Source organism: Piliocolobus tephrosceles, chromosome 4 (genome assembly GCF_002776525.5).
Source record: "Piliocolobus tephrosceles isolate RC106 chromosome 4, ASM277652v3, whole genome shotgun sequence".
NCBI classification, from domain to species: domain Eukaryota; kingdom Metazoa; phylum Chordata; class Mammalia; order Primates; family Cercopithecidae; genus Piliocolobus; species Piliocolobus tephrosceles.
In genome coordinates, this window is record NC_045437.1 from 90,597,835 (window position 1) to 90,624,085 (window position 26,251).

At 38.9% G+C, this 26,251-nt stretch overlaps 2 protein-coding genes across 19 annotated transcripts in view; both read right to left on the minus strand.

Annotated features, from left to right (window-relative positions):
- Positions 1-26,251, minus strand: part of FAM172A (family with sequence similarity 172 member A) — a 511,553-nt gene that overhangs the window by 112,611 nt on the left and 372,691 nt on the right. Inside the window, exon 11 of one of the 18 annotated variants that reach the window (XM_023212128.2) lies at positions 14,001-14,037. The exons of the other annotated variants lie outside the window; for them this stretch is intronic. Coding sequence (XP_023067896.1) covers positions 14,001-14,037 — 37 coding nt within the window. The remainder of the gene's footprint in view (positions 1-14,000; positions 14,038-26,251) is intronic. 18 annotated transcript variants of the gene reach the window in all.
- Positions 11,029-12,008, minus strand: POU5F2 (POU domain class 5, transcription factor 2). Its single transcript, XM_023212124.2, is given in 2 exon segments — positions 11,029-11,522; positions 11,525-12,008. Coding segments are annotated over 2 exon segments (978 nt in total).

The window sequence follows — 26,251 nt, forward strand, 5'->3', positions numbered from 1 at the left end:
TTTTGTCTATGGCTGTATTTTTACCACTACATTTAACGCTTAATTTCAGTAACAAATTACAGTCCAGATTTTCAGTCAAAATAAACTCCCTTCACTTTTCCTCCCCTTCCTGACTTTTGGTCATCTCTCTCTTGCTCTCTCTCTCTCTCCTTACCCCCCTCCACTCCTAGTTATCCTTTATGTTGTTCCCTGTTCTTAAGAATGTTTCCACATATTTCCACTGAGTTCTTTGCTCCTTTCTTTGTGTTGTTCCTCTGCCCATTCCTCTCACACTGGTCGCTTGGTGATGTAATCCTTGATCTTCTCAATTCTTTCCTCTCTCAAGCTTATGTGCTTCTTGTCTAATTCTGAATCTTTAGTGCTTAGCCCTTAACACGTGCTAATTAGAAATTTGGTCACTGAGGATAAAGTATAGAGGTACAATGTTACTGCTCACACGAATATGAAGATGAGGGGCCTGGAGGAAAAGCAGGAGTTGGTTTGGGACCACAGCAAGGATGTCTTGGAAATGGCCAAAAATTGCTATGGTAAGTATTACCATTTTGTTTGTCATGTCCTGGGGTATTACATATGGTCTGCATAACCCATATTTCACATAATACACTTAAAATATGTATACTGATATGTGTATGCACGTTTTTAGGAGAACAACATAAATGAGATATCAAATAATTGCCTATAGTTTTAAAAGTTAATATTTGCAGGAAAATTAGCAATATAAAATATGTCTAGTTAGATAATGTAATAAAATGAATATGCATATCTGTAATTAGGATAGGTAGTTTTATGGTGAGTCTTAGAATGCACATGAGAGTAAACATGCTAAAGATTTATGAGATATTCCACTGAATACATGGAATCGTTATTGTCCTCATTAAAACAATAATTAAAAATCTACACTTACATTTTAGAAAGTGGTATTTCATTTATATATGGTTTTATTTCAACTGTAGTATCACTGGATCAACTGTGAGAAAATATTTAAATCTCACAAATTCAAGCACCTTCTGTTTCTTAAATGTTCACATGGTGTATATATGTGCACAGGGAATGTTCACCAAATAAATTGTTTACTGACTAATGCAAGAAACTCAGTTTAAAAATAAAAATGATACAATTTTTTATAGAGCATGCCATTTCTGGAAACTCAAATAAAAAGGATAAAGATGCTTTCACTTCTGATTTAAAAGTGTTACATTTTTGTTAGTATTTTACTTGAAATTTCTTGGCCCAGAAGACAAAAATTTATGGCTGCAGATTAACTACTTTAATGATGTGACACAGAAGCAGCAAAACGTTCTTTTTTCCCTATGGTGTTGCAGTGATTGGCTTTTCAGGGGAGTAAAGAATAACACACTAAATCCCTGTATGGGGAGGTTTTTTTCCCCCCCCATCTCTTCTCTTTGGTTTAAATGTCAAAGGTAATACATATTTAGCAAGCAGATTGGTGCCAAAAACTAATGTTTGAAATGAGGTGATCATTTACAATATCTGTATTATTTAATGGTTGATTATTACAGAAATATTTACAGTTAATATATGTAAAAAACTTAGTGTCTACTTGGATTTAGTAATACTATTAAAACTGTTTATGAAAACAGTCACTGTCTAAACTTGTTCTCTTCTGTTTTAGTTCTGCTTTTCATAAACACAATGACAACAAATTAAAGGCAAGTCAACTGACTGTTCTGTACATTAGCTTGATAAACTTAGTGGCTGACAATTCTTAGTGAAAAGTGACAGCTTTCTTAATAAGTTCACATATCCATTTTTCTGGGGAAATTTAAGAATCATATCTCTATCAAAATATCAAAATTTTCTTCGTAATATAAGTGAGACTGATGAGAGTTCAATTGCCCTGCTCTGAAAATACAGATAAATAAGAAGTTACTGTAATTCTTCAGTCCAGAAAGTTATTGATTGGGAGGGAAGAAATCTTATTTTTGGTAAAATTTTCCTGAGAAGATAACCCTAGAATGGTGGTATTATTTGAATGCAGATCTGGGACTATTTGACTCTGTGGCTAATACTCTTTCCTTTCCATCATACCACCTTATTTAACTCCTTTGTAGGAAACAAAGTCTCTCTGCCTTTCTCAACCTATCCCTGATCACCTATTTTTTTCTCTACAGTAGGGGTAGTAGGTGTTATTGGGTGAATTGTGTCCGCCACCAAATTTATGTGTGGAAGTCCCAAGCTCTAATATCTTAGAATGTGACTGTATTTGGAGACAGGATCTTTACTGAGGTAATTAGGTTAAAATGAGGTCACTAGGATAGGTCCTAATCTAATATCACTTATAAAAAGAGGAAATAGGGACACACACATATACAGAAGGAAGACAATGTAAAGATACGGGGAGAATACAGCCATCTACAAGCCAAGGAAAAAAGCCTGGGCCAGATCCTTCCCTCAAAACTCTCACAAGGAACCAACCCTGCCCACAACCTCATCTCAGACTTTTAGCCTCCGGAACTGCGTGAAAATAAATTTCTGTTGTTCAAGCCACCCAATCTGTGGTAGTTTGTTTGGCAGTCCTAGAAAACGAATAGCGTGGCATACTGAAACAAATTCTCTTTCAATTAAAAAGGTATATGTTAAGATTTTCCACTACTCAATCAATAATACTCAAAGTTTTAAAGCAGATTTAGGAACATTATCATCCATTCTAAAATAATGAATCAACCCAATGCATCTTATACACTGCCCTGGCCACATGACCTAGACCTAGAAGATGGTCTACATTATATATGCTGAAAGGAAAAGGAGGACTACTTGTTAAGCAATACAGTTATTCCTTTGAAGAAGAAATGACATTCAGGCAGTACAGTTTTAAAAAAGAATACTGATTTTTAAATGTAGTGAAATCTCAGGAAGGCCCCAACATTTCTTTTTCCAACCACAGTCTTTGGCAATAGAAGAGGTGACAGCAGCAAGTGAAGCTAGTTTGTATTTTGTCATTTTGTTGGAAGCTGCAGGAAGAAAACCTAAGTCCAAGGTTCAAGACCAAAGTAGCTAATTCTGCCTAGTAGCTGTGCTCCTAGCTGCAAAGTGAGGTGACACAGTTGCAGCTTAACAGACTTATGTGCTGGACTGTTTTCTAGAGGTAGCCCCTTCGATAAACTATGTAGCCTCTCCCAAAGCTTCCTGTCATGTTTCTCTTCACTGGTGTAGCCATGATAATGCTAATGACTTGTTTTAAGGATTTCACTGGGTATTGGGGTGGATTCAGTTCATGACAGTTCATCTTTCAACTGGCTGGGGATGTAATCACAGGAACTGACCTTGCCTTCCAACTCAGAAATCCATAGAGCTCATTTATATTCATTTGGTTTCTTCAAAAATGACAAGCAAAGAAGATTCTACTGTGTTAAAATCAGGATTTCGATATTTTCAAATGCTTTTTAAAATTGAAAAGTAAACATTCAGAATCATGAAAATGATTTGGGCTTACATTATATTCTAAATATGAGTTAACTACAGAGGTATATAAACACACTAATTGTAATTGTAAATTACCATGTTGTGCAGAAAAACAGACATATGGCAGGTGTCTTCACTCACTGTGCTACGCTCGAACTCTTTAACATTAATGGGCCTCTGATTTAAAAAAAAAAAAAAAACCTTAATTTTTAGCAATGTTTTTCTAATGTATATGGCTCTGTACTCCTCCATTTAGATAATTGCCTTTCTTTTACAGAAACTAAAAATGTGACTAAAAATGAATAGGTCAGATTTACCCTTTTAAATATTGCTTTGTAAGGAGAAATTACTATTCTAGAAACAAAGAAGACTAGGACAATGTGTATCTTTTGGAACTCTAGATCTCCTGAAGCCTTCCTTTAAAAAATATTTCTTGGATGTTTAAAATTGTATAATAAATACATACAGCAAAAATTCTAAAAAAAATCACTAACAATACCAATACCTGTATATACATTTAGATTTTTTTCTCTATGTAATATATATTTTAAAAATGGTATGAAGTTTAATAAGTTGTTTTGCTTCATTCAACAATTTACTCTGAACTTTCTATCAAAACTGTGGTTCTGTAATACAATTTTAACTGTCTATCATGTTTAATTTTATTTACTTAACCCTTTGTTAAACATTTAGGTTGCTGCAAACTTTTTGCTGTTAAACTTTTTAAAAAAATTTCTGCATGACCACTCTTTTTGCTAAATCCTTACACACACACACACACACACACACACACACACACACACACACAATTGTTTTCTTTTCTTTCCTTTTTTTTTTGAGACGGAGTCTTGCTCTGTTGCCAGACTGGAGTCCAGGGGCATCTGATCTTGGCTCACTGCAGCCTCTGCCTCCGGGGTTCATGCCAGTCTCCTGTCTCAGCCTCCTAAGTAGCTGGGACTACAGGCATGCATCACCACACCCAGTTAATTTTTGTACTTTTAGTAGAGACGGGTTTTTACCATGTTGATCAGAATGGTCTCGATCTCTTGACCTTGTGATCCGCCCGCCTTGGCCTCCCAAAGTGCTGGGATTACAGGCATGAGCCACTGCGCCTGGCCACACACAATTATTTTCTTATAAAAATTATTAAAAGTTGAAATGATGGGCCAATGGAAATGTACATTTTAAAAGCTTTCCATATGAATTACCTAACAACCTTTCATGAAAGTTGTACCAATTCACTTTCCAATAAATAAATATTTGTTTCTGTTATTTTGCCCATCACCACCACCATCATCACACTGTTAAATAATTGGCCACCTAAATCTTTACCTTCAAAATTTCCTTAACTATCTTTCTAAGTTTTATTCTTTCAGTTTGAATCACTCTGTCAAGTACATTTCCACTAGGTTTAATTGCAATGGCTTTGTAGTCTTCACTTTAAAAACACAGTTTGACATAAATAATACCATTTTGCATTCTGAAAAGAATTAATCTTGAATAGATTTTGCCAAGAAAAACAATATTGTTTAGTAGGCAAGACTATTTCTAGAAGAAAGGCATAAACAAAAGTGGCAATTCTGAAAAACAAATCGCCATGAAACAGATTTAGTATAATAAACAAGGATATACAGTATATTTAAAAAAAAATGAAATTATTGAAACAGATGCTAATTCCAGAAAAGGATCATGCTTTGAAATAAGGACAGATATCCAAACACCTCATGATTTCTTAGTGAATAAGAAAACTTCTAGGAAAAAGAGAAATTGTTCATTATGATAAGATTTTAATTAAAGTGCCAAGGATTGATAAAAGTGTAAGAACAAGAAAGGCAATAATCAATACATTATTTAGTCTAAACTTAAAAGACTAATGTAAAATGCAACTTAGGGCCTTGATATGACACTGAGTTGGAGATATCTAGAACATATAGATTCAAAGAAAATCAGAAATTACCTATTAGATAGGTACTGTCAAAGGAAATCATTTGAAAAGGTGGCAAAAGGGAAGGTGCTTCTTAAATTCTGTAATTGTAGATCCAAAGAAGAGTCATGCTCCCCTTTGAATATGTGATGAAGGCTATCAATCATCTTTAAAGAAAATGCACATTTGTACAAAAAACACTATTCTGCTTATACTCTAAAGGGGCTCAGCATCTTAGATTAAAAATACTTGCCATGTCTATAGGAAATACAAGATAACCAAAATGTTTGATAAAGAGGCATTTTCAGAATGACAGTGAAGATCTATTGGAGTCAGGAGTTGAAATTTAGTTTTTAAATTGAGGCAGGAGAAAATCTGGGCAAATATGAAGACTTTGGACTGTTGTTTGACATCTGGCTTTACTATGCCACTGAAATTATTACTAAAGGTATCAATGGCATCTTAGTTATTGAAATGATATGGCTTAGTAGATTTTTTTTTTCTTTTTTTTTTCCGAGACAGAGTCTCACTTGGTTGCCCAGGCTGTGATTCTCTTGCCTCAGCCTCCTGAGTAGCTGGGATTAAGGTGCACACTACCATGCCTGGCTAAGTTTTGTATTTTTAGTAGAGACGGGGTTTCACCATGTTGGCCAGGCTGGTCTCGAACTCTTGACCTCAAGTGATCTGTCTACCTTGGCCTCCCAAAGTGCTGGAATTACAGGCATTAGCCACCGCACCTGGCCAATGTATCTTGGTTGATTTCTTACATTACTTGATATCTGTAACATTTAACATTGTTAACTACTTAACAACACATTCTTGGTTTTCTCCCAACTCTAAGGGTGGTTATTCTTCTGTTTAAGGGATCTTATGATTAAAGTTTCTACATATCATCTTAAATCTCTGAAAAATCTGAAATCACTTCAGTATAAAGGTTTTCCTAAGGTCCAGTCTTTTTCCTTTTCACAGCAAGCCAAGAGAACTAGTGATGGAAAATCTTTTAAATTATGTGAAGCTGATTAGTGACACATAGAAGCTTTGCCTAAGCAGAGGTGGGGCAGCTGTGTCAATGATGCAGCTATGCGGGGGCTGAGATGGACTCTAGGAGCTGTTCCCTGAGACTGAGAGCTCATCACAGTTTCTCCACATCTGTAGATGCTGCAGAGGAACCGAAGGAGCAGCTGAGGTCAGCGCCTCTTCACACCTCTTATGTTCACAACACAATCAGAGTTGTTTATTCTGGCATTCAACACTGTCTGACTCTGCTGAAACATCTCCTTTCCAAGGCTTTCCAGAAGGGCTGTCTAGGAAAAGGATGAAATGGAGCTGGTGCTGTGTGACTTTTAGTGGGATAATCCAATAGTAAGTGATTAGTCACCTATTGAATCTAAAGATAAGCAATTAGGATTTGGCTCTATTTTCACTAACTTACATGGATCCTCAGTGCTCTACCTTTAGATACTGACAAGAAGAAAAAGCACACATTTGTTAAGCTGGGTCCCTGTAGCTTGTGTGTGGGGGAAACGGTCTCACTGGGATGTTGTAAGCTGGAATCAGAGACTCAGGCACTAATTCAGATTCTTCTGCTTGATGATGTTGTAGATTCACTGTCACTGAGTTTGGTCCAAGAACCAGAAGAAGCTTAACATCTCCAAACATTCTCTTAAATGGAAGCATTAAGAGCAGACATTAAGTTGTTCTTGAGCACTGATGTAGCCCTAAGGATAAAAAAGCTATAGTGTGGAATTCATTTCCACACTTTTTCTCCAGTGCTGTATTTTGGGCATTGTCATAAAGGATGCTGGACCATGGGAAGCTGTGCAGATATATATGGTTCATTTACACATGCTTTGTGGCCATGATATTTCCAACGTGATTCTATATTCTTGAGTAAATAAACTGACAACTCAAGCTAATCTTATACAAGTGTTTATGTGTAACCTTGATACATCTCCATTGTCCACCTGAAACAATACAGCTTATAGGTATGTTCTGAAAATTAAAGTTGTTACAATTTGTTCATAATTAGGTAATCTTTTTAAAGAGTTAGAATAATGTAAGTACAGCATTAATATTTACTTGACTTTTTTGTTTTTAAAGTACTTCACCAAAAGTTCATTCCTGAAAGCTGAGCTACATCTGGGCTGCTTCATGTTGTGGACTATGGAAGATCTGGTTTAAAACTTATTTTCATCACCCCGGGTAAGTCATTTATTCTTACAAAGATGTCATGAGAATGAGATCCCTCAAAACAGAAAAATAACCACCCTTACAGTGGGAGAAAAAAATGCTTAGGTATCTTAGGTGTGGGTGCAATGGTGATGGTAGTACTGGGGAAGGAAGTAGTGGTACTGGTAGTTAGCATAATCTTATGAAATAGTCATAGGATTTCATATATCCCTTAAGCATTTTTTATTTATCCCAGAGCAACTGTCAAAAACCCATACCCTTGCATATAAAACATTCAATAACCTAAGAAAAAAGGAACTTCCTCAACATGATAAAGACTACATATGAAAAAGCCAGAGCTAACGTCATACTCAATGGTGAAAAGACTGAAAGTTTTTCTCCTAAGAACAAAAACAAGAAAAGGATGTACCCTTCTGCTACTTTTATACAACACAGTACTACATATTTTTTTCCAGAGCAAGTGGGTAAGAAAAAGAAAGGGTATCTAAATTGGAAAGGAAAAAGCAAAACTATCTTTATTCACAGATGACACTATTTACATGTAGAAAACCCTAAAGAATGCACCAAAAAAACTGGTTAGAACTAAATCTGCAAAGTTGCAGGATACAAAATCAACACAGGAAACTCAGTTGTATTTCTATCCATTAGCGATGAACAATTTGAAAAGGAAATGAAGGAAACTATGCCATTTACAGTAGTATCCAAAAGAATAAAATACCTACAAATAACTTTAAGGAAGTGAAAGGCTTGTACACTGAAAATTAAAACATTGCTCAAAGAAATTAAAGAAGACATAAATGGAAAGACAGCCTGTGTTCATGGATTGGAAGACTTAAAATTGTTAAGATGACAACACTCCCTAAAGCAGTATGAGGGTTCAATGCACTCTGTAACAAAATCTCAATGGTGTTTTGGGCAGAAATAGAAAAACTGATCCTAAAATTCCTAAGAAATTTCAAGTGACCCACAATGGTATGGGTGTGCATATATATATATATATATATATGGAAAAAAGGAACTTTTTTGACTGAAAAAGTACAGTCAAAAGAGTGAAAGGACAACCCACAGAATGGGAGAGAATATTTGTAAACCATCTATCTGATAAGGGCTTAATATCCAGACTCTATGAAGAAAAGAAACAACCCAATTTTAAAAATAGGCAAAGGACTCAAATAGATATTTCTTCAAAGAAGATACAAAATAGACAATAAGCATATGAAAATATGCTCAACATCATTAGTCATTAGGGAAATACAAATCAAAATCACAATGAGATACCACTTAACAGCTACCAAGATGGCTATAATTAAAAAAAATAAAATAACAAGTGTTGCCAGGGATATGGAAAAACTAGAACTCTTGTAGATTGCTGGTGGGAATGTAAAATGGTGCCTTCACTATGGAAAACAGATTGGTGGTTTCCCAAAAAGTTAAGCACAGAATTACCGTATGACTCAGAAATTTCACTCCTATGTATACATTCAAGAGAACTAAAACAACAGGTAAACAAATAGATTATTATATGTAAATGTTCATAGCAGTATTATTCACAATAGCCCATTGGCTATTAATGAAAATAATCTAAGTGCCCATCATCAAAGGAATGGATAGACAAAATGTGGTATATCCATACAATGGAATATTATTCAGTCATAAAAAAGGAATGAAGTTCTGATACACACTACAACATAGATGAACCTTGAAAACATGCTAAGTGAAATAAGCCAGATACAAAAGGTCAAATGTCTTATGGTTCCATGAATATGAACTGCTTGGAACTGGCAAATTCACAGAAATATAAAGTAGATTAACGGTTACCAGGGGGAGGGGGGAGAGGAACGGAGTTATTGCTCAGTGAGAAGAGTTTATGTTTGGAGTGATGGAAAAATGTTGGAAATGGATAGTGGTGATGGTTGCCTAACATTGTGAATGTAATTAATGTCATTGAATTTACACTTTTACAATGGCAAATTTTATATTTTATCACAAATAGGGAAAGGTAAAGTTTCTACAGCCTCATGAAGAAGATCTCTTGACCTCGTGATCCGCCCGCCTTGGTCTCCCAAAGTGCTGGGATTACAGGCATGAGCCACTGTGCCCAGCCCAGAGTTAAGTCTCTCATTGGGCCCCTGATTTACACTCCTGGACCCACAAGAGTTATTTTCTATACAGCCACTAGGAAAAAAAAAGAAACTAAGTACTCATCTAAAAACTATTGTAAAAAGAACAATGAAAGAAACCAGAAGAAACTAGGAAAAAATTCAGAAGAATGAAGTGAAAATTAATTAACTAGGGAATAAAAATAGTAGTTAAGTAGAATAAGTCAAAAAGCTTACACTCTGAAAATACCTATAGATAAAATCTTTACAAGACTGATTACAAAAAAAGCAAACATTGACAAGATTAGTGTCCAGAAATAAGACATAAACTCGATATAATACATACTGATAGAATTCCAGGACAATAAATAGAGCATGCAGGTGTGTGACAGCAGATCTGAAAACACAGAGGGATGAATGATTTCCATTTAGTATACGGTGACCAAAATTGACCAAAGTAGACGTGAAAAACTGAAAGGACCAATTTCAGAGACGAAATTAGAAGAGTGGTTTGATGTATAATGGCAAAAACCAACAGGGGAGTTTGGATAAACTATTACAGATATCCTCTCAAAACTATGTAAGAGATTAAGAGAAAGTAAGGGAAATTCCCAGGGACTGGAGGAGTAAGCTACAGCTGGGACTGAAGCTCTGGCTGTCCAGCTTGCCAACCTCAGTAACGAAGGAGTTTAGAATACAGTGACTATGACAGGACAGAACATAATCCCATGGGCCTACATAAAGTGGGGAGATGAACTGAGACCCTGACATGAAGCTGGGGCACCGGAAATGAAAAGGTAAATTAGAAAAAAAAAAAGAAAAAAAAAAAAGAATCTTCCAAGAAAGCTCAGGTGTTTCAGCAAAGGCCCTAGGTGTGCTCTGTGTGTTTCTTTCCTATCACATGCTCAAGTCATCCCCTCAAGATAACTATTATCCTGGATTTTGTGTTTGTGTTTACACGGAGTTCTGCTTGATTTTAAGTAAAAAATTGTATACTAAGGTAGTCTTCTGTGACTTGAGTTTTTCACTTAGTATTGTGTTTATAAAAAATTTAAACCCTATGTTTACTGATAACCACAAGGAATAACAGACACAATATTTAATTTTAAAAAGGAACAAAATATCGAAACCATCTATATACTGTAATGTACCTTGAAACCAATGCTAGGGAAAAACAAAGGGAAAACACAAAACTGCAATAAACTTCATCTTCTCTCCCAGGTTTTTCTTGAACAATTCCAACCCCCATTCCCTACTATGTATCCTTAACTTCGTTAGACAGTGAATGAGAAATTAATGCTAAAAGCCCTCAAATGAACCCCAGGGACATTTCCTGGGTTTTCCCTTCTTCTCCCCTCTCCAAACGTGCCGCAAAGGGCAAGTCCCTCAGCCCTAAAGTTTGAGGAGGCCCACAGTGGTGGCTGCGGCAGAGGGGTGGGCTACCCCCGCAGAGTAGAGAGGTGTATAGTGGAGGATATCCACTGGAAGCCCCAGTCCCAGGTGAAAGCACACTGGTGCCCCTGGGCAAGGAGGCCCGGCTGTCCCCACAACCTCCCGTGGGGAAGCATCATTGGTTGATCGACTGCCCATCTTGCTGCGGTTATAGAACCAAACTCGAACCACATCCTTCTGCAGCTGGAGGCACCCAGCAATGTGGCTGATTTGTTGGGGCGTGGGCTTAGGGCACCGCTGGAAGAATTTCTCTAGGCTGTTTCCGATTCGTCGCTCCCTGCTTGCCCGTCTCCACTTCGGAGACTGTTGCAGGATCATCTCCATTTTGCATAAGCCCAGAAGGTTCTCTGCTTCCACTTCCTCCGGCCACTTTTTCAGCAGTGGTCGCAGCTTCCACATGTTGGCAAGGCTTAGCTGCTGGGCCTCGAAGCGGTCGTCTGGCTAAGCACCTTCCCAAATAGAACTCCCACAGCGATCCCCACATCCGCCTGTGAGTACCCTAGGCTCAACCTCTTCCGCCTCAGCTCCTTGGCCAGCGGCTGCAACTCTTTGAGTATGCCCGAGACCTCCTCTGGCGGCGGCAACTTGGGGATGCTCCGTAGGGCAATGTAGGGCCCAGAGAGGGCGCCTTCGGAGGGGCTTCGCAACCAGTCCCCTGCCTCACCAGCTCCAAGACGGGGCCTGCAGGGTGCTATCCAGCCCCGGAAGTCGTGTGGCAGGGGACCCGGGGAAATCCTCCACACCTCAGGGTCTGGGCAGACCCCTGGCCTGACTGCTGGCCAGACCATCACCCTGCCAGGGGCCGCCTGGGTGCTCAACCAGGTCAGGGTGTCACCCCGCAGGGGCACTGGCCCTCTGGGGCCGCCCCCACCGCTGCCTGGAAGGGGGCAGAAGTGGTTTGAGGGCCTGTGTCCGGCCATGGGTGGGATGGCACCCGCAGCAGCTCTGGTAGGAACTGATGGCCCTCGAGGCTTCATAACAGCCACCGGCCCCCTCAAGCCCCGCCCCCCAGTGGGCGGAGAAGGCGTTACAGGCCAAGGGTGCCTGTGCACAGGCGGGGAAATTTCGTAGATCCGTAGGAACTCCTGGGTCCTAGGATTAAGGGAGTGAGCCTCGACCCTGACCTTTGCTTCCAACTCCCATAGAGGTACAAAGCTCCCTTTTGGGATTTGCATCTCCAAGCTGTCTGGAGTCCCTTAGTCACTGCCTCCATCCTCTCCCTGAATAGAACCCAGGTATTTTCTTATGCCTCTTCAGAAACTCAGGACCCCTGATCCCCAGGAACTACCTAACTTCTTGTCTCCACAAATAATTATTAGATATCTATATGCCAGATATTGCTGGGACGAACCCTCAATTCATAAACTGGCCCCTCACTACTATCTTTATGGTCACAAGTACTGCCAATAGTTCCTCTTTGCACACCCCCAGTACCTGTGCCCTAAGAAACCTAGGCATCCCCACTTGAGTTTCTAGTTAACATCAGTTTACTGCCTCAGATTCTACCCCCATCACTCCACCCACAAACTGCCAGATTCCACTCCCTTACTGGGGCAGAACTTTGTAACTAATTCCATGTTTCTTCCCCCAGCCTTGAAGGTCCTTTTGTTTCCCATTCTAACCCAGCTTCTTGGTCCAGAGTTTCCTCAACCAACAGAGATCTAGGTGTGTGTCTTCTCTTTCCCACTCTAGAGACAGGTCTCTGAACTGGCCTGACCCACTGAAGATGCTCCCTGCAATATCTGACTCACCAACATCAGGCTCCTTTATCCTTGGGCCCTTATCCCACCAGAGACCCAGTGATCTTAATTTGTCCCTCCATCATGCCCCTAGCTCAGGCATCCAGTTGTGGGCCCTGTGTGGAGAAAGCTAAGGAGGAGGTGGGGGGAGAAAGGGAAGCTCTGACCTCAGTTTCAAAGTTTCCAAGGAGTAAGAGCACAATGACCTTGGCTAGACAATCACAGCCCTTCATTCTTTAAACTACCCATGATGTGGCTCTGTCCCCACTTACATCTACTGAAATTGGTCTTCTTGAAGTCATCAGTGATTTTTCAACTGTCAAATCCAATGGCTTTTTAAAAAAATCCTCATCCTGCCTTATCTGGCAATGTTGACTACTCTTCTTGCTCCTTCTCCTTTTAAAATTTACATGAAATGCTGGTAACAGCCAAATCTGTATTTCAGTTCTGACTTCTCTTCTGATTTCCAGTTTTGTATTTTTCACTGCCCCTAGTCAAATTCATTATCAGCACTTCTAAACCTGCCTCCAATCCTGGGACTTTTGAGCTAGTTATCACTAACTCATTCACCCAAGTTTAAACCTAGGAGCTGTTCTTGACTTTTTCTGTTCTCCATAGGGTGTCAAATCTTATATACTAGGTCTCCTAAAACATCTGAAATCTAGCATCTCCTTCCTAGCCTCATCTTCTTGGGCCCTTAAATACCTTTTCCTAGAGGAAGGCAGCACTTTGAGAATAAATTCAACCCAGCAGTACAGGCTGTATTGTGTTGTGTTGTGTTGAGATTGCAGATGCGGCCTTGAAGCAATGGTAAAGGGAAAAGAATCAGAAAATTGGCTGCCATCGCTTCAGGCTGTGTACTTAGTTATGTGTCATCTGTATCTCTACTGCAACCCTTGCTAGAATGTGTGCTGGCTATGAGCAGGGTCATTGTCTGTCTTGTTCACTGCTAGATCCTCAGCACCTGGAACTATACCTGGAACACAGAAGGAAGTCAAGAAATATTTATTTAATGTTAAATAAATGAATCTCCGTAGCATTAATGGTAAAAAGACTTCCATATTTGCCTTTAATTAGATTTTAAGATGACAGTCTATAGAAAACATCTTGCAATATACAAAAGTTCATTTAAGAATAACTTTGCTGGTATCTATTCTCTCGAGGTATACTTACATGCTATTTTTTTTCAAAATCACGAAGCAATCAGTATCTGCCAAACAGAATGAAAGTTGGATCACAAAGAAGGATAAAGAAGAGAAAGCAATATATATGCTAAGGTCCACATATTGAAAACTGCCCATTTTCTTCTTCTTTTTTTTTTTTTTTGTTTTGAGACGGAGTCTCGCTCTGTCACCCAGGCTGGAGTGCAGTGGCGCGATCTCGGCTCACTGCGACCTCTGCCTTACAGGTTCAAGTGATTCCCCTGCCTCAGCCTCCTGAGTAGCTGGGATTATAGGTGCCTGCCACCACGCCCGGCTAATTTTTTGTATTTTTAGTACAGACTGGGTTTCATCATATTAGCCAGGATGGTCTCGATCTCCTGACCTCGTGATCCACCCACCTCAGCCTCCCGAAGTGCTGGGATTACAGGCATGAGCCATTGTGCCTGGCCAACAGCCCATTTTCACAAGAAGGAAAAAGGTTCATTAGTGGTTTAAAAACAATAGTTGAATGAAAATATTTTTAATGAATTAGAAAACCTGAGTTCAAATAGATGTGAGCAAAGCTTTAATATATTTAAATGGAGTTAAAACACAGTGGCTACAAACATTTACTAAATTAAAAAGTAACACTGGCCAGGCATGGTAGCTTATACCTGTAATCCCAGCACTTCGGGAGGCCAAGGTGGGTGGATCACAAAGTCAGGAGTTCAAGACCAGCCTGACCAACATGGTGAAACCCCATCTCTACTAAAAATACAAAAATCAGCCGGGCATGGTGGCGTGCACCTGTAATCCCAGCTACTCAGGAGGCTGAGGCAGGAGAATCACTTGAACGCCGCAGGTGGAGGTTGCAGTGTGCTGAGATTGCACCCCTGCACTCCAGCCTGGGTGACAGAGTGAGACTCGGTCTCAAAAAAAAAAAAAGGCTGTATATTAACTTGATGGGTTTTAAGATTTACTTGGATGCTCTCACTTAAGGCTTTCTTTGTACTTGGTCAGATCTCATCTACCAATGCGCGTATCTCCCAGTTCATACGCATGTGCTGCCAAAAGGAAAAGCCCGTATTCTTAAGGGAAGTCTTGCCATTTCCTTAAAAGTATATTCAACTTCCTATGGAAATGGGGTTAGCAGGGAAAGGAAGTAGGAGCATGTTTGGTTAGAACAGGAATAGAGATCAGAGGAAGGCAGTTGACGGGAATGCCCAAGACAACTGGTGCTGTTTGTGCTGGGGCATCTGAAAGGCTAATCCATCACCTTTAACAAAAAATCACTCTTGGTAAGTGATTAGATTACAGTGTAAGAATCAGGCTGGTCTTATCCATAGGGAATTACAGAGTAAGGATGAGAAACACATGATTCCAGTCTCCTAAATATTTATAATCTAAATGAGGGAGAACAGAAAATGTCAGTAGAGCAGGGAAGTTGAGAAGTTTTCTATTATTATGATCTTTGGAATCAAGGGTGGTTTTCTGAAAGACTTGTTTTAAGCAGAAATGCTTAAAAATAAAAAGTATCAGGATTTTTATTATTAGGTTCTCCTTAAGAATTCCCTATTCTAAGGAGACAAAAGCAACTGCCATGATCCACAAATGATAGGAAGCAGGAAACAGTGGGCACAGAGTTAAGAATCAACATTCTTGTAAGTTTGGTTCAAGTTTCATAGTTTTGAGAAGTCTTGCCTTATACTCTGGACCACAGTGACATCCCTCCCCTCTGAACTTACTGCCATGTCCACTCACAAACCTGTGCTGCCTTAAACAGCCGGAATTTTATGTCTTAGTTATCCAGCTAAGAGATACGGAACCTCCTAAATTCATATTATAGATACACGATTTATTTTGTACCTATGTGCCAAGTAACATGCTAATGCACAAGCCAGTCACAGTGCTCTGAGTATAGTAAGTCCATGAAAACATCTGGATGTGAAAGTGATCTGCGTTTTATGTTATTCTGTTGGTCAGTTATTTCACTGGATAGGAAGGTGATCTTTGCTTCATCATTCCTCCAAGTGCATCTCTCCCAAAAGCTTCTCATACTCAAGAGAGAGGAGGACATGGCTTTGCTCAGGAGTCTATAAGAAGCTCTACTTCTCTATAGCAGAATCTCAAAAAAAAAAAAAAAAAATTCTTTTTTGACTGCAATAAAGCAACAGAGCCGACCAGAAGATCTAAGAATGATATCCAAGTTAGAGAGAGAGGGCAGGGCAGACTAGATGGTGCTGGTCTTTATTGTCTCCCCATACTGCAGATGTCCTAGTAAGTTAGCACTGACCAGGCATTGTGATGCAGAGGCATTGCCACTAAGATGGAAAGGTGTAGGACCTCAAGAATCATATTAGTAAAGGAGCAAGACAAAAGGCTAAGGCAGAAGACAAGATGCAGAGACTAGATACTGGGAACACCATCTCAATCCAGGGAGTAAAGTCAGTAATCCAGGAAAACTCTGGCAGCTGAGTACTTTAAGGAACGATGCCTCCCACTTCACAGTGAAAGAGTTAACATCACACATTACAACAATTCAGTTCACTGGAAACTACCTGAAAATACACTGAAATGATTAACTGTCAACCCTTTGTGTGGATCTTTACTAAACTGTATAAAGAAAAGTGAGCCATCAAAGATAAGTTAGGCAATTAAGAAAAACTAATAAAGTATATACAATAAGAACATTTATGTTGTAATAACATAGAAAAAGAGCTAATCAAATCAAGGTAGTTACTAAATAGGATAATTTATTCTTTTCAAGATAATTTTCATAATAGATAATAGTATTATTCTGTACAGGAGATAACAGAGGACAAGAACATGGATGAAAGAATAGCCATTTGTAAATAAGAGTAATACAAGATGCTTTTACTCTTATATGTGGAGAAATGCTATAATGTAGTGGTGTTGCTAACAGAATTTCTTTGATTTCTTTAATTTCAGATTAAGATTAGGAAGGACTTTTCAAAAACATTACTTCTTTTTGCTGCTGTAAGTATTTTAAAAATGGCTGCTCTGTAATGCTGTAATGATGTAATTGCTGCTTTGAAACAAATACTCATGACACAAATATGACATAACCACCACATAGTCAGAGACCAAAAGGAGATTTAAGAGTATACAGAGAAAAGGCCCTTCATTTTACTTTGCATATCTGAGATATTCATGAGCTATGAACTTCCTATGCTATAAAATAAAATAATATTAAATATAAAAACCCTGCAGCCTTCCCCAGAAGCCTTAAGGAATTTTAAATATCTGTAAAGGCAGGAAGAGCAGTTGAGCTGAGTGGGGCTGAGTTGAAAGGCACTATGATGATGAGTCAGGTATATTCATAGATAGTCAGAGACAGATAAAGTTTCAAGGCTCTTGTTATGCCAAGCATGATTTAAACAAACTTTTTAGCTGAGTTTGCCCTTGTTACAGAAGAAAAGCTTTAAGGATGCTCTTGCATTGATTACTCTAGTCAGGGTGCAGTCACTATGTTCTACATTCAAATTATCACTCTGCTTCCATTTTAGAGCAGGAGATGCACAACTGGTTTAACGAAAAATTTTTCATTGCACTGCACAGTAAAATATACTAACAAAAATGACAGCTTATGACCAAGGAAACTAGTAATCATGATGTGATAGGGGCTCAGAGAAGCAAATGAGAAGTAGAAAAGAATTTCTGTTTATAGCAGATAACTCTTTTAGGTGTTGTGAGAATTACATTTTGTTTGTTTGTTTGTTTTTGTTTTTTAAAGAGATCCCAAATTAATTGACTTTGGTGCTATTACCATCACAAGTTTGAGGCCTCTGAGAATTTCCTTGGAATCTCTTTAGGAAACTGAACTGAAACAAGCCAAACAGAGCCACACGGATGCTTTTTTCTTTCTGAAAAATGAACTCTTATTTAAACTAGCATTAAATGCAGCAATGACCATGGAAAATTCAAAAGGTAGTACCAGACTAAAAATTCTAAGCAAAATTTACCTAAATATATAGATTAAAAACTTCTTTCAGCATTTTAAACCTGACAGATATTCAGACAGCATTCAGTCAGCTTATCAAACTGAATCCTCTTCCAGTCACCTCACTATAATCCCAAAGGTCTTAAAGAGAACAAACTAGGCTGTCAGCCTCTCTTTGAGCAAAATACTCATGCCCAAATCAAAATTTATCTGCCTGTAGTCCATTCCTCAAGCTCCCAGCAGCCTGCTCATCATTCTATGTGTGTGCAGAAAACGTCAGGCAAATGAAGCTTTCGTCTTCTGAAAGCCTCAGAACTCTTGGCAGTAATTATATCAAACCAACTGTGAGTGGAAAACTGAAAGCAAGATTTCTATTATAACGATTCATTTAATGTAAATTTCATTATTTTTTGAATACTCACCTATACAATCACATGGCTCAAGAGGTACAAAGGTGTACACAGTGAAAATGCACAGTATTTAATTCTTATTTTGTTGCCAATCATGCCATTGTTGGCAAGTGCTAATCTGGTCAATGTCCAGTTAGAATTTTACATTTTGCTTACACAGAATTTTCTGTAATAATTTAAATTCAAGCAAGACATTGGTCTTTTCTGATTGACAGACATGTAGATGAAACATAAGGAAGAAGCCAAGGAATTCAAAGAAGTTTCTCTTAAGGATATGTTCTAGGGCAGGTGTCATTTTGAAAGGAAGACAATGTATTAAAGAACTGATAGGCTTTCAGGGGTTGAAGGAGAGTATGGAAGAATATAATATTAGCAGGAAGAAGAATAAAGGGAAAACGTTAGCACAGAATTTAAGTAGAAGACTTAGGAGAATGAAGAAATAGGGTAGAATACTGAAGAATTGTAAAATAAGGAGTTTAAATACTGTACTGCTGTATAATATATCAGGAGGCTCTGAGGGTAACCCTGTGATAAGACATGATTAGAATTAGAACTTAGACACCTTGAAAATGCAAAGACAGAGGCAGGAAAGAAAAGACAAAGTTTTTAAATTCTCAAATATTGAAAAGCAATGAAGAGTTTCCCTAAAACTGTAATACTTGACTTGCTGGACAAAATAATTATTAATAACAACTACAGGAAGTTCTTGCTTTGGATGATAATGAGGGACTATAAAAATGACCAAACAAGCTGAAACCATGCAAAGTGATCATAATCATTAATAGGATAAATTATGATTTTTCTATGACCTTTAAAATTTTGTCAAAATATTAAAAAGCCTCTATTGTCCGCTAAAAATAAAAAAGGAAAAATAATAAAACTAATTTTATTTAGTACACTGTAATTTAAACATTAGAAAGAATGAGAATTAAAGTGCTTTATTTCTACGTAAAAAAACTTATTTAAAGTATATTGATCAGTGGTTGCCTTCTTTTCATCATATCACTTAAGGTATGGTTTAAGCATATCTTTTCTATGCCTGGGCAAAATGTCATAATCTTAAGTTTGAATCAGCTTTCAACGCTTTATCCTTTGCACTTTCAATGTTGTGAAATAGCTCTGAGAGTTCATTTAACATGAGAGGTTTTCTGTCTTGCTTTTTCGTTTGCCAGTATCACTTTCTCTAGGATATCTTTCTCTTTTTCGTCATAAACACTTTTGATTTCATTTCCAGTGTTTCATTTTTTTACCGCACTGTTATGTGTGTTGGTCAAGTCTCTCTTTTGATCATCCATTCTTGTAAAATGGGAGACAATGCCATCTATAAATGAACTCAAAGCAGATATGAAGTCACCAATCAGTGACAGAGTTTGAAAAAAGTGATGTGACTGGCCATTGATCATGATGTGCATCTGCTATTCACATAGAGATCTGTGGACTGAAGGGCCAGTGGCAAAGTTTGTGCTTAATGCATTTACAGCTAATATACTGTGGTAACTGAACTTTGAATCTTGTTTTCTGGGGAATTGATGTTATTTAACTAAACTATGGTAACAAAAATTTGTGTATATCAAAACTATGCAAAGTAAAGAATTATGAAGTTCTTACTATATGCCAGGTACTGTTTTAAGAATATAAATTATTTCACTTAATTCTCAATATAACCCAATGCGATGATACTAGTCTTACCCCATTTTACAGACAGTGTGATTGTGAATATTTATCTGGCCATTAACTGTCCACATATTTGGGAGAATACAAATTTCCCACAGTAATGATAAATCCAAAGATCTTCCTGGTAAATACTGACACACTACTATTAAAGAGTTTGAGGCCGGGCGCAGTGGCTCAAGCCTGTAATCCGAGCACTTTGGGAGGCCGAGACGGGTGGATCACAAGGTCAGGAGATCGAGACCATCCTGGCTAACACGGTGAAACCCCGTCTCTACCAAAAAATACAAAAAACTAGCCGGGCGAGGTAGCGGGCACCTGTAGTCCCAGCTGCTCGGGAGGCTGAGGCAGGAGAATGGCATGAACCCGGGAGGCGGAGATTGCAGTGAGCTGAGATCCGGCCACTGCACTCCAGCCTGGGTGACAGAGTGAGACTCTGTCTTAAAAAAAAAAAAAAAAAAAAGAGTTTGAAATGACAAGTAACATATACTTGTCTGTAATATCTAGAGTAAAAAGTCACATTTTCATGACAGTATGGAAGGAAGGTAGATACTTTCAGAAGATGCACTAACTCTTCAATAACATTAAATAACATTAGAGTGTCATTTAAAAAAAGGGTGTTAGTGAACTAAGAATTACTGTTGGATTCTAAAAGAGCTCAGAAGCCCTTTATTTAACCTACTCCCAACCCCACCATCCATTTCAATGATCATTCTCTGAATAGAAGCAGAGAATCTTTGTAGTAAACACAAGAGTTCTTTCTAGGAGACTGTGAGCTCCTTGAGGGCAGAAGTCATGTCTAATTCTCTTTATACCCTTGGAACCTAGACTGGTGCCTAATACAGATTAGGTGTTCAATATATCTTTGTGAAATTCAAGAATAAATATTTACAGTTAGTTTCTTGTCTCAAGAGAATCAAGAATAACTCAAATTAGGGGTAAGACATGAAATTAGGCTCTAATTTTGGGGAGATGAATTGAAGATGATTAACTAATTGGTAAAATAATTAAATTCAGATTATCTAAAAACTCAAGCCTTGCTACTTAATGCTGATTTTTATATGCTTGATATTGTCTTTGAAGAAAAGCAAAAACAAATAACTCTGAGTGATTACTCCTTCATAAGAAAAATATGGCAAAACACTATTTTAGTTGGGCGGAGCAAGATGGCCGAATAGGAACAGCTCCAGTCTCCAAGTCCCAGCGCGAACGACACAGAAGACCGGTGATTTCTGCATTTTCATCTCACTAGGGAGTGCCGGACAATCGGTGATGGTCAGCTGCTGCAGCTTGACCAGCGAGAGCTGAAGCAGGGCGAGGCATCTCCTCACCTGGGAAGCTCAAGTGGGAAGGGAATCCCTTTTCCTAGCCAGGGGAACTGAGACACACAACACCTGGAAAATCGGGTAACTCCCACCCCAATACTGCACTTTAAGCAAACAGGCACACCAGGAGATTATATCCCACACCTGGCCAGGAAGGTCCCACGGCCACGGAGCCTCCCTCATTGCTAGCACAGCAGTCTGCAATCTAACCGCAAGGCAGCAGTGAGGCTGGGGGAGGGGCGCCCGCCATTGCTGAGGCTTAAGTAGGTAAACAAAGTGGCTGGGAAGCTCGAACTGGGTGGAGCTCACAGCAGCTCAAGGAAACCTGCCTGTCTCTGTAGACTCCACCTCTGGGGACAGGGCACAGCTAAACAACAACAACAAAAAAAGCAGCAAAAACCTCTGCAGACGTAAACGACTCTGTCTGACAGCTTTGAAGAGAGCAGTGGATCTCCCCACACGGAGGTTGAGATCTGAGAAGGGACAGACTGCCTGCTCAAGTGGGTCCCTGACCCCTGAGTAGCCTAACTGGGAGACATCCCCCACTAGGGGCAGTCTGACACCCCACACCTCACAGGGTGGAGTACACCCCTGAGAGGAAGCTTCCAAAGTAAGAATCAGACAGGGACACTTGCTGTTCAGCAATATTCTATCTTCTGCAACCTCTGCTGCTGACACCCAGGCAAACAGGGTCTGGAGTGGACCTCAAGCAATCTCCAACAGACCTGCAGCTGAGGGTCCTGACTGTTAGAAGGAAAACTATCAAACAGGAAGGACACCTATACCAAAACCCCATCAGTACGTCACCATCATCAAAGACCAGAGACAGATAAAACCACAAAGATGGGGAAAAAGCAGGGCAGAAAAGCTGGAAATTCAAAAAATAAGAGCACATCTCCCCCTGCAAAGGAGCGCAGCTCATCGCCAGCAACGGATCGAAACTGGGCAGAGAATGACTTTGACAAGATGAGAGAAGAAGGCTTCAGTCCATCAAACTTCTCAGAGCTAAAGGAGGAATTACGTACCCAGCGCAAAGAAACTAAAAATCTTGAAAAAAGAGTGGAAGAATTGACAGCTAGACTAATTAATGCAGAGAAGGTCATAAACGAAATGACAGAGATGAAAACCATGACACGAGAAATACGTGACAAATGCAGAAGCTTCAGTAACCGACTCGATCAACTGGAAGAAAGAGTATCAGCGATGGAGGATCAAATGAATGAAATGAAGCGAGAAGAGAAACCAAAAGAAAAAAGAAGAAAAAGAAATGAACAAAGCCTGCAAGAAGTATGGGATTATGTCAAAAGACCAAATCTACGTCTGATTGGGGTGCCTGAAAGTGAGGGGGAAAATGGAACCAAGTTGGAAAACACTCTTCAGGATATCATCCAGGAGAACTTCCCCAACCTAGTAGGGCAGGCCAACATTCAAATTCAGGAAACACAGAGAATGCCACAAAGATACTCCTCCAGAAGAGCAACTCCAAGACACATAATTGCCAGATTCACCAAAGTTGAAATGAAGGAAAAAATCTTAAGGGCAGCCAGAGAGAAAGGTCAGGTTACCCACAAAGGGAAGCCCATCAGACTAACAGCAGATCTGTCGGCAGAAACTCTACAAGCCAGAAGAGAGTGGGGGCCAATATTCAACATTCTTAAAGAAAAGAATTTTAAACCCAGAATTTCATATCCAGCCAAACTAAGTTTCATAAGTGAAGGAGAAATAAAATCCTTTACAGATAAGCGAATGCTGAGAGATTTTGTCACCACGAGGCCTGCCTTACAAGAGACCCTGAAGGAAGCCCTAAACATGGGAAGGAACAACCGGTACTAGCCATTGCAAAAACATGCCAAAATGTAAAGACCATCGAGCCTAGGAAGAAACTGCATCAAATAACGAGCAAAATAACCAGTTAATATCATAATGGCAGGATCAAGTTCACACATAACAATATTAACCTTAAATGTAAATGGACTAAATGCTCCAATTAAAAGACACAGACTGGCAAACTGGATAAAGAGTCAAGACCCATCAGTCTGCTGTCTTCAGGAGACCCATCTCACATGCAGAGACATACATAGGCTCAAAATAAAGGGATGGAGGAAGATCTACCAAGCAAATGGAGAACAAAAAAAAGCAGGGGTTGCAATCCTAGTCTCTGATAAAACAGACTTTAAACCATCAAAGATCAAAAGAGACAAAGAAGGCCATTACATAATGGTAAAGGGATCAATCCAACAGGAAGAGCTAACTATCCTAAATATATATGCACCCAATACAGGAGCACCCAGATTCATAAAGCAAGTCCTTAGAGACTTACAAAGAGACTTAGACTCCCATACAATAATAATGGGAGACTTCAACACTCCACTGTCAACATTAGACAGATCAACGAGATAGAAAGTTAACAAGGATATCCAGGAATTGAACTCATCTCTGCACCAAGCAGACCTAATAGACATCTATAGAACTCTCCACCCCAAATCAACAGAATATACATTCTTCTCAGCACCACATCACACTTATTCCAAAATTGACCACATAATTGGAAGTAAAGCTCTCCTCAGCTAATGTAAAAGAACAGAAATCATAACAAACGGTCTCTCAGACCACAGTGCATTCAAAGCAGAACTCAGGACTAAGAAACTCAATCAAAACCGCTCAACTACATGGAAACTGAACAACCTGCACCTGAATGACTACTGGGTACATAACGAAATGAAAGCAGAAATAAATATGTTCTTTGAAACCAATGAGAACAAAGATACAACATACCAGAATCTCTGGGACACATTTAAACCAGTGTGTAGAGGGAAATTTATAGCACTAAATGCCCACAAGAGGAAGCTGGAAAGATCTAAAATTGACACTCTAACATCACAATTAAAAGAACTAGAGAGGCAAGAGCAAACACATTCAAAAGCTAGCAGAAGGCAAGAAATAACTAAGATCAGAGCAGAACTGAAGGAGATAGAGACACAGAAAACCCTCCAAAAAATCAATGAATCCAGGAGTTGGTTTTTTGAAAAGATCAACAAAATTGACAGACCACTAGCAAGACTAATAAAGAAGAAAAGAGAAAAGAATCAAATAGACACAATAAAAAATGATAAAGGGGATATCACCACCGACCCCACAGAAATACAAACTACCATCAGAGAATACTATAAACACCTCTACGCACATCAACTAGAAAATCTAGAAGAAATGGATAATTTCCTGCACACTTACACTCTCCCAAGACTAAACCAGGAAGAAGTTGAATCCCTAAATAGACCAATAGCAGGCTCTGAAATTGAGACAATAATTAATAGCCTACCAACCAAAAAAAGTCCAGGACCAGATGGATTCACAGCTGAACTCTACCAGAGGTACAAGGAGGAGCTGGTACCATTCCTTCTGAAACTATTCCAATCAATAGAAAAAGAGGGAATCCTCCCTAACTCATTTTATGAGGCCAACATCATCCTGATACCAAAGCCTGGTGGAGACACAACAAAAAAACAGAATTTTAGACCAATATCCCTGATGAACAACAATGCAAAAATCCTAAATAAAATACTGGCAAACCGGATTCAGCAGCACATCAAAAAGCTTATCCACCATGATCAAGTGGGCTTCATCCCTGGGATGCAAGGCTGGTTCAACATTCGCAAATCAATAAACGTAATCCAGCATATAAACAGAACCAAAGACAAGAACCACATGATTATCTCAATAGATGCAGAAAAGGCCTTTGACAAAATTCAACAGCCCTTCATGCTAAAAACGCTCAATAAATTCGGTATTGATGGAACGTACCTCAAAATAATAAGAGCTATTTATGACAAACCCACAGCTAATATCATACTGAATGGGCAAAAACTGGAAAAATTCCCTTTGAAAACTGGCACAAGACAGGGATGCCCTCTCCCACCACTCCTATTCAACATAGTGTTGGAAGTTCTGGCTAGGGAATCAGGCAAGAGAAAGAAATCAAGGTTATTCAGTTAGGAAAAGAAGAAGTCAAATTGTCCCTGCTTGCAGATGACATGATTGTATATTTAGGAAACCCCACTGTCTAGTCCAAAATCTCCTTAAGCTGATAAGCAACTTCAGCAAAGTCTCAGGATACAAAATCAATGTGCAAAAATCACAAGCATTCGTATACACCAGTAACAGACAAACAGAGAGTCAAATCAGGAATGAACTTCCATTCACAATTGCTTCAAAGAGAATAAAATACCTACGAATCCAACTTACAAGGGATGTAAAGGACCTCTTCGAGGAGAACTACAAACCACTGCTCAGTGAAATAAAAGAGGACACTAACAAATGGAAGAACATACCATGCTCATGGATAGCAAGAATCAATATTGTGAAAATGGCCATACTGCCCAAGGTAATTTATAGATTCAATACCATCCCCATCAAGCTACCAATGAGTTTCTTCACAGAATTGGAAAAAACTGCTTTAAAGTTCATATGGAACCAAAAAAGAGCCCGCATTGCCAAGACAATCCTAAGTCAAAAGAACAAAGCTGGAGGCGTCACGCTACCTGACTTCAAACTATACTACAAGGGTACAGTAACCAAAACAGCATAGTACTGGTACCAAAACAGAGATATAGACCAATGGAACAGAACAGAGTCCTCAGAAATAATACCACACATCTACAGCCATCTGATCTTTGACAAACCTGAGAGAAACAAGAAATGGGGAAAGGCTTCCCTATTTAATAAATGGTGCTGGGAAAATTGGCTAGCCATAAGTAGAAAGCTGAAACTGGATCTTTTCTTTACTCCTTATATGAAAATTAATTCAAGATGGATTAGAGACGTAAATGTTAGACCTAATACCATAAAAACCCTAGAAGAAAACCTAGGTAGTACCATTCAGGACATAGGCATGGGCAAGGATTTCATGTCTAAAACA